The following is a 9,080-nucleotide window of genomic DNA, read 5'->3' as shown; positions in this document are numbered from 1 at the left end:
AGCATCAAGCTTAAAATTTAATTCCCGTGAGAATAGGAAGTGTGGTACGGACAGAATAACCGTAACTGCAACACAATGTTTAGACAGTCCTAAAATTTGAATAATCTGTCCGGTGTGTACTTGAACGCACCAACTCAAACATTTGAGCCGCCAGGAGGCGACATTTTCACATGTTAACTGTATTTCAGTTCTCTACACGCTGAACTTTGGTCGGATTAGCCCTAGTTTTCAGAACGTAACTGAAAGGACAAGTGTGCGGTGTTGCAAAATATCACGCCAGGAGCTGGGTGGGAAAGAAGGAAAGATTAGTGTGTTTCTCAAAAAGAGGTCAGGCTGTATTTGCGCTTACAACAAAGTTTTGTGAACCTCGTTTTTTCTTCATCTATCTGAGATTCTGCACACACAACATCACAAAATCCTCACCATGTGGGACAGGCAGGGTTTCTTACTTTGAAAGTGTCAGTTTGTCTCCTTTTATAAGACCACATATTTCGCAATAGCTGTGCTGTCATGCTAGTTTTCATTTCCTGGTGGATTACTATTTTTCAGCTGTAACCGTCTGTACCTGGAGACAGTTTGGGGTTAAGAAGAAGCAGTTCAGAAAACCAGCAGTGTTCATTTTGATGTGTTTGCGGTTTAAATCACATCTCTGACTTAGCCCCGCCTCTCTCAGCTGCGACTGACAGAGGCAAAACACCAGAGAGCTGCAGGACTCAGTCTGACACCAAGCACAGAGGAAGGCAGACGATCTCCAGAGAACAGCGCAAGAAGGAGATCAAGTTGGAGAAAAGGATAACCTCGCATTTTGTTGGACTTTGTTAAACGGAGTAAAGCGGATTTGATTCTTATGATTGTGAGTAAAGACTGTAAAGTATGTTTTATTTCCCTTTTAAGTGGATTACTCTGAGAAACACCTTGAACTCGTAGCACGATGGAAGCTGTTGGAAAGAGTCAAGTTGAGCTTTGGAAATGCTTCTGCTGGTAGCTTATTGAACAGTTTGTGTCAGAGTAATAATGGTTGAGCCAGCTGGGTTTGTGGAAGCATGGAGAGCGCAGTTCCCTGAGTCTGATCCCCCTAGCATGGAGCTCAACTCACTGGGGGACATTGAGCAGGAGTTGGACAAATGCAAGTCATCCATCAAACACCTGGAGAAGGAAGTAAACAAGGAGCGCTTTCGCATGATCTACCTGCAGACTCTGCTCGCAAAGGAGAGGAAGTCTTACGATGGGAAGAGATGGGGGTTTAAAAGGATGGCAGAGACAAATGATGAAGACAGCCAGAGGTCCAGCATAGATGAGGCAGGAGCAGAGGAGCAGCAGCACAAGTACAGGGGGCCTGGTAAGACAGTCAAGTGCAAACCTCATGCAGACATTGAGATGGATTGTGCCCCTGACAGCAAACAGAAGGGTGGGGTGTCACCTATCCGCCAAGACTCTGAGCTTCCTGATTTCCCAGTGGGTCCGGGCTCGGTGGCAGCTCTTAGATCCAACTTTGAGCGCATCAGGAGGGCAAACTCCCACACAGCGGGAGATTGCAAGGGGCTGTCAGTGACAGGAGGCCAAGAGAAACCCTTCTACGTAAACATGGAGTATCATCAAGAGCGAGGGCTGGTCAGAGTCAACGACAGGGAGGTTTCAGACAAGATCAGCAGCCTGGGCTGTCAAGCCATGCAGATGGAGCGAAAGAGGTCCCTGCATTCACTCCCAGGGAACCTGTCAGCCGCCACGGGGGATATCAGCAAGGCCGTTCAGAGAGGCAGATCCACCGAGGGGAACTGCAGCTACAACGGGTCATATGAAGACTCCGAGGTCAGCCCACACCCCCTAAAAGAAGGCGAGGGGCGCTACTCTATGGGGAAATCTGAGCAGCAGCCGGTGGAGTGCCACGCTTACACCAGCGTGTACGTTGGGGGGATGATGGGTGATGGGGATATGCGAGTCATCCACATCAGGGACCACGGCACAGATGAGGACACGCACCTCACCTGGCCGAGGCGCTCCTACTCTCCAGGGAGCTTCGACGACGTGGGAGGAGGCTACACGCCGGACTGCAGCTCCAACGAGAACCTGACCTCCAGCGAAGAGGACTTCTCCTCAAGCCAGTCCAGCCAGGTGTCTCCCAGCCCCACCACCTATCAGATGTACAGGGAGAAAAGCCGTTCACCCTCCCAGCAGTCCTTCGACAGCAGCAGCCCGCCCACACCTCTGTCTCAGATTCGCCTGAAGCAGCAGGGAATGATTTCTGACACCTGCATCACTGGACTCCGCAAGGCGAGCCACATCTGGCCCAGTGATGGAGACTCCACCACGTCCAGCAGGACCTCTCATGACAACAGCATTCAAGGAGATCTAGGTAGGTCTCTAATACACAAATGTGGATGTGATCTGACACTTAAATTGAGTCTGGTGCATGAAGATGATACACATCCAAAGCCCGCTCTAATCCCTCTCTGAAACATGTCTGTCTGCCCTTGGTGGCCCAGATCCCGAATTAGTCAGTGATGTGTAAAATGCACCTGTAATCACTCAAATAAAGTCTCAACATTCTGTGCCTGATACACTAAATCCATCCTAAAACGTTTCCATAACCCAGAGGACTTTTCAACAGCCTTACTTATCTTTTGCGATAAAAGTTGCCTTAAAAAAGGAGGCTAGGTTTAATGAAGATTCATCTTCTTTTGTTAGGAGAGCTTTATTTCCTCCTCCTCACAAGCCTCATCCGTACTGGTTGGTTCTGTTAGGCTCGATCATCAGCTGCCATCAGGCTGTTTGTGAGCAAACTGTGGCCTTAGTGTGCATATCCCGAACAGCAGAACCTTTGCACTTCTTTGAGCAGGGCTTTCTTTACCCTTTTGTAAGCAGGCTTGCCCTCTCCTTTTCACCCCTCTCTGCTCTTTGCCCCACTGAGTGCTGCAGTACTCTCGCAGAGATGCTCTGGCTGAGACAGCATCTGCCCCCCGGGGCTTCCCGGTCGCTCAGCCCTATCCACCCTGAGTGTTTTTGTGTCAGCGCGCATCAACGTTGTTGTCCTTAGTGTGGTGTAATTAACTTAAAGGGGTTTGTCTAGCGTGATAAATTTAGGGCGGTTCTTTGTTACGGGTGGTGGGTTGGAAAAAAGCGCTGACAACTCGCTCAACGAGGAGGATCGAGGGGGCTTTAAGTGTGTCATGTGGCTTCCACTCAAAACACCCGCCATCGGTGTTTCCTGTTGTTATGCTCCAGCATAATAGGAGAATCACTCACTGAGCAGCAGTATTGACATGTTAACAATATAACATTGTTAGGAGGGATAAGGAGAGTGGTTGGGGTAACTTGGTAATACCAAGGACAGAAGGGCAGGCAGGAGCATTTGTCATAATAAAAGATACACAAGGACACACATCATCGCTGGTTGAGGCCAGATCCTCACCCAAGACTGATTGGGAAGCAGAGTGCTTGTTGGAAGATTGGAGCTAGAAAACTGTGTGTCTCTACCCCCCCAAAAAAGAAGCATTATCCACTCAGGGTCAGATTAAGCAGATGAGCAGAGTAGTGTGTTTTTGTTACATAAGGTGATTCGGTCTAAAGCTCTTTGACAAAAAGCATGTGACAAGTGAGCAGATCGCCTGTGATATAATCAGCATGAAGTGAGAGCCAGCACGCTGCTCGGATGACTGAAATGCATAAATCCATTCGATCTGGGTCTGCATCATTCCACGGTCGTGCCATGTGTCGCTGAGTCCTGTAAGCATATTGTCAGGATGGCTGCCTCTGGTCATTTTTTTAAACTCATCCTGCTACATTTATGTATAAAATTGCAAATCAATACTCATTAAAGCTGCAATAAAGCAACTTAGTATCGCATGATCAACAAGAACAAAAAATAAGTGATGCAGTAGAAACTGATGCAGTAGTGACTGAGGTAGCCTCCAATACCCATAATGCACCTGTAATCATTTTCTTGTTATATCCTTTTTGTCAGATAAAAATGCCCTTGTCATTCAGGGGCTGTGACTGTAGCAGTGTAGGCAGGGGCAAAGTGCATCTTCTCTGCACATCTCACACAATCAGTGTGCCTGCTAGGCCACAGTCACAAAGGGCTAGGGACTGGTTGGTGACTGCCTGGCAACCACTGGTTGCTAGGGAAACATTAGTATTCCCAGACTGGTTGCGAGTTGGTGCTGGAAGTTGCTGTGAAGTCAACTGCTGAGCCCCAGTCAAGCAAACTGCGACGAGCAAATAGCTCCTGTGGATAAAGTGTAAGAGTTGTTGGAGCGTCCAAAAGAAGTTGAGATCAAGCGGCAGCTTTCAGGGCTAAGAAGTGAAGCCAATGAAGACATTTATTAGCAAAATGCTAACTTGTTATAGGTTTCCCTATAAGAAAAAATAAATAGCATAAATGTTTTATTTTAATTTGGAAATATCATTGGTATTTTATTTTTGAAATAAATTTTTTTATTTTTTTTGTCAAGAAGCAGTTAAGCTCCATTTAGCCCTGTACCTCTGTAGATAACCCTAGCTAACCAAGCTAGCTAGCCTACACTGCTAATTTGGCATTCCACTTTATCATCCAAATATGAAAAATTAAACAAGATGTGATGGCCAAAATACTATATCTGAAGCTTTAAAACAGTAGTCCACAAACGAGTGACGGCAAAGTGGCTGCTTCCATCTTTTCTTTACAGTCTGTGTTCAAGGCTCACTACTAGTTTTTCCAGGTACCTCCAAATGTTGCTCCTTTCCCTACTGTGCAGGTGTCACACGGAGTCAGCACACAGCTCTTGTCACAGGCCTAAACAGCAATGTTATTGTGGTTAATTAAAAAAACTCAAACTAGGTGTAAGAAATCTCTGAAACTAAACTGAACTGAAAGCAAAAACCTAATTAAATAAAAACTAATTAGCAGTTACAAAGGTTTGGACTTTCTATGCCAAATAGTGCATCCCATGACCAATCAACTGACCTTTTGTGTTTCCCTATTTGATACGTAATGCCTGCTTGACACTTTGAATACAGAAAGAGTCTGAAGTGCAGCCTTTTTTTTCTTTTCTTCAGAGGAGACATGTTGCTGACATAATGGCAAACCTGCGTCATGTGGACCTTGCTTTGTGGATTACCAGAAGTCTGGATTTCATGTTGTAATAATTTATTTATTTTTTGCACGTTGTTAAGTTAGTCCTCAAGCAGGGAGCTGGTTTGAGGCCAGCTTTTGCAATAAATTGCTCTTTGTTGTGGTTCTTGACTTTCAGGGAGCTGCTGGAAAGTGTTTTTTCTTGTTGCATTTATCACAAAGCACTGCGGCATTGACTAAAATCTCTTGAAACGACTGAGTAAAGAAGGCTTGTAAAGGCACTTTATGGTCCAGTTAGCTGCACATTCTGTAACCATTAGACAAACTGCCATATACTGCACATGTTTGGGTGGTGGTAGGGGGGTTTTCTGCACTCTGTCACCATGTCATTTCGCAGGGTCCGTGCTGCTGTTGTGGGAGTGCCGTAGTGGCAGTCCGCCTGCGCCTGGGGAAAAAATGAGTGACTTACCGTTAGTGACACCTCCGAACTTCTCTAAACAAACGCGTGCTTGTCCTACTGTGTCTCAGCTGTGAGAACTCTGTGAAATGGCCAGTCTAAAATTGATGCATCTCAGGGGACTTTTTCCTATGAATAGAAGAAATAAGTGTTGTCTCCTGGTTTCTGGTTTAACTAGGCCAATTGTCAAGCCTGACTGTGAATAGAGCTGCTAATTAGCTGTGGACCTTTAAGGAGGCCAGCTCTCTTATGGGTTTATTTTGCCATAATTAATTATCATCACAACGCTGACGTGCCTGTGGCTAAAGAAGAGTCTGGGTGTGTAGACTGTCTCGTGGTTAATGTGTTATAGTGAGAGGGCGTAAAAGAAAAAGGTCAGCCAAAAGGGAAAATGATAATCTCCCATTAGTTTAATCGTGATCCTCTCTGCAAAAACCAGGAGATTGTCTTTTAGGATGCTTTTAGCCCGAGCCTGCCTCAGTCAGGACATGGCACCGTTTCTGAGCGTAGATGGGCCTGTCTGCTGTCGCTGTGACATTAATAGAAAGTGTCTATCTGGAAGGTGACTAACGTTCGTCTGATTGCCTCAGACCACCACTTGCTGCCTCAGCAGGAGTCACACCGGTCCTCCGGGTAATTGTGGACTCATAAATATTTGAGGTTCCCCGTGTAAGCCCAGACAGGCCTATCGTTGCACCTACGTATCAACATCTGAAGTTTGGTGGGTAAAGAAGGGGAAGAAGTCAGCCTCTCCCTTTCCTTAAGTAAATGTAAGCCTACAAGAGGAAGTGCTGGCAGCTCTTGAGGGCTGCCAAGTCTGCCTTTGTGTGTGCGTGTATGTGTGCGTGAGCAAGTGAGGCACCTGTTCTTCTGTGCAGTGTACTGGGTAAAGTGGTCAAAAGCTGGCAGGCCATCAGTACACCAGGCCAGGCATCGCCAGCTGCTCTCACAGTAAAAGCCATGAATGACCTTTTGTTTCTGTCAGAAAACTCAACAAAAACATTTGTTTCGAAACTATGCAAGACGGTTCACTTTAGGTTTTCCTCAAGCTCCTCTGTGCAGTTACTAACATACACGCAGAGGAAAGGCTCGGGCCTGTTTACAAGCCTCCTCGGGCTCGGTGATCCTCCCTCGTGCTCAGCCTCAGCCCTGTGCTCCTGCGGCTTCAGCTCTCCTCAAAGGGCCCTCTGTGCTGCTGGCTGGCAGGCCAAGTGTTTATGGAATTTCTCAGCTGTTTGTTGGGGTGTGGGGGGAAGTGGCTAATGAAATGTAATGTGCTAAACGAGTTCACCTCTGTCACAACGGCCTGACCCATGGTGCTTGTGTCAACCTTTCTTTCCTGTAGTAGAACGTTTATTTTAGGCAAAACATTCAGTGGCGAAGTAGAAGAGGCAGCAGTATCAGAACCAAAAACCCTTGTTAATCATGCTCGTGTTTTAAACTTTATACTTCCGGTTAGTAACTTTGAGCTTGAATAACACAAACCTTACTGCAGTTTTCAAAGTGTTGTAACTTCCATGAAACCATCTGAATCTGAGATGATTTGATTCTTTTCTGCCACGCGCCTGCACTCAGGTACAGTTTACCTTAAGGCGAATTCGCTGTAAAAACGTGTGTTGCTAGGCAGAATACCGCTGGCCAGTCACATCAGAGCACATCAGGTGAGGCCCATTCGCTAATATTTAATTCTATTCATACATGCAAATGAATATTTCATTACACCAGGAGGTCACTTTAATTTTTTTCTTGTCACTGCTTACATTTCTGAAAACTCTGCCCGTTATCAGTATGTGATGAAAACTCAGCAGTTATATTTGTGTCTGCTACAAAGCACAAACTTGAAGGTGTCATCCTGTAAAGTCACAATAATTGGCAAATGAAATAAATCCTGCTTCGTGTTAATTATTCCTCGCTGCTGGACTTGAGTTAATCTTTTTGCTTGCCTTTGCACCGTTGTGTGTTTATTTACCCGGGCTGGAACTGTTATCGGGGCTTTTATTTGCTCTGTTATGCGGCACATTACAAGCTGCAGTATGTCCACCCCGAGCTATTTCTACATACGTTGATTAGTAGGTGTGCCGTGTTTGGCGGCCCAGTTCTGACCTACACCGCTCAATGACTGGCACTAATTTTAGGCTGCCCCACAGCAGATCATAGGCGAGTGCTGATGGTCTTCAATGCGTTCCACAGGCCTGTGGTTTAAAGGACCTCCCGGGCCAGCAGGCACTCCACACGAGCCCAGATGTGATGATGAATTGACGGATAACATTTTTACAGTTTGAATGGCCTATTAGGGGCAAGGAAATCTTAACCGAGATATTCCTTCATTTATCTGAAAGAAACACCGCAAATCTCTGAGAATAACCTCACAGACGTCACAAATGAGCAAAAAAAAAAAAACATAATCAGAAATTCTTTGAGATTTAAGTAACAAAATTTATGATTGAGGGGATGAAACTGCTTTTCTTCCCCTCTCACACACCCAACTTTAGTTTACTGGGTTTGATAAACCTCATCACACCACAGATACATCCTTTCTGCTTACGCCCATAGACTGTATATAAAAGATGGGCACTAGTCTCTGTGTGTTAGAACCTTAGCATTAGTGTTTAGGCCCCTGGGCATGTTGCCTTTTTTCTTTCTTTCTTGACATATATGGACCAAAGAGCAAAGTTCTATGTTACCAGCTAGCTACAAAACTTTGTTAGCTCATGTTAGCACGCATTTAAAGTTTTTCAGAAGAGCTTTGATGTCAGATATAACATGCATTTTTTTTTCACATGAATTACTTTAATCTCAAAAACTGTCATGTTTTTCTTAGAAATGTCAAAATCCTAAATTCTGAGGGCATTTTTCCTCTGATAAATTGCAGTATGAGGATAAAGTTGCTTGTTGCTAATTATCGTCTGCTGTGATAGACTGATATCAAACTCTCAGACTCTGTATTCCGATTATCCTGTGTCACCACATATCGTAAAGTCCATCTCAACTTGCTATGAAGTGGGGTCACCACATCAGGTGTTTGAAAGGCTGTCACCCTTTGACCGGCCCCAGTGTTTGCCCTCCTTATCACCGCTGTTTCCCGAGTGATTCCACAGATCAGAGGAGAATCCATTTGGAGCCATAAAGTGGTGCTAAGCTTTTAACAACCTCTCACATTGGCCTCTTATCTTATGTTTTTTCTAGAAGTGATACTTTCCTCTCCAGATCTATACAACCGTTGTAGAGGCAACAGAAAGGCCGTCCTTTAGCATATCTTTTTTTTTCAAACTTTGTAAATAAATTATGGATGCTTACTGTAAAATTTCAGTTCCAGCCTTTTCTGAGCCAAATAGTCCATTTGATATGTGTGCGTTTATTTATGGGAGCTTGTGATCTAAATTCTATCCATCCTTTGACTGACATTTTGGTGGATAGTCAATATGTTCACAGCGGGGTCCAGTAATTGAGGATTGACTCAATTTGTCTTTTCCCAGCAGTGAAATGGGCAAATATGGATGCTACCATTCTAGTTCCAAGGCTCGATCAATAAACCTCTTTGCCCTCTAAGTTTTATTTTTGGGAGCTGCTGTC

The 9,080-nt window shown here is 45.1% G+C and overlaps 1 protein-coding gene across 1 annotated transcript in view; it reads left to right on the top strand.

Moving 5' to 3' along the window:
• Positions 1–253: 253 nt before the first annotated feature.
• LOC146657028 (breakpoint cluster region protein) overlaps positions 254–9,080 on the top strand; it is a 31,572-nt gene continuing 22,745 nt past the window's right edge. The window contains exon 1 of the mRNA XM_085424834.1: positions 254–2,353. Coding sequence (XP_085280960.1) covers positions 1,015–2,353 — 1,339 coding nt within the window. The 5' untranslated portion in view covers positions 254–1,014. The remainder of the gene's footprint in view (positions 2,354–9,080) is intronic.

Source organism: Rhamphochromis longiceps, linkage group LG12, assembly GCF_057381845.1.
Source record: "Rhamphochromis longiceps isolate RC_006_pf linkage group LG12, R_longiceps_female_GT1.1, whole genome shotgun sequence".
Lineage (NCBI taxonomy): Eukaryota > Metazoa > Chordata > Actinopteri > Cichliformes > Cichlidae > Rhamphochromis > Rhamphochromis longiceps.
The sequence above is the reverse complement of the archived record's forward strand: the minus strand, read 5'-3'. Positions and strand labels throughout refer to the sequence as shown.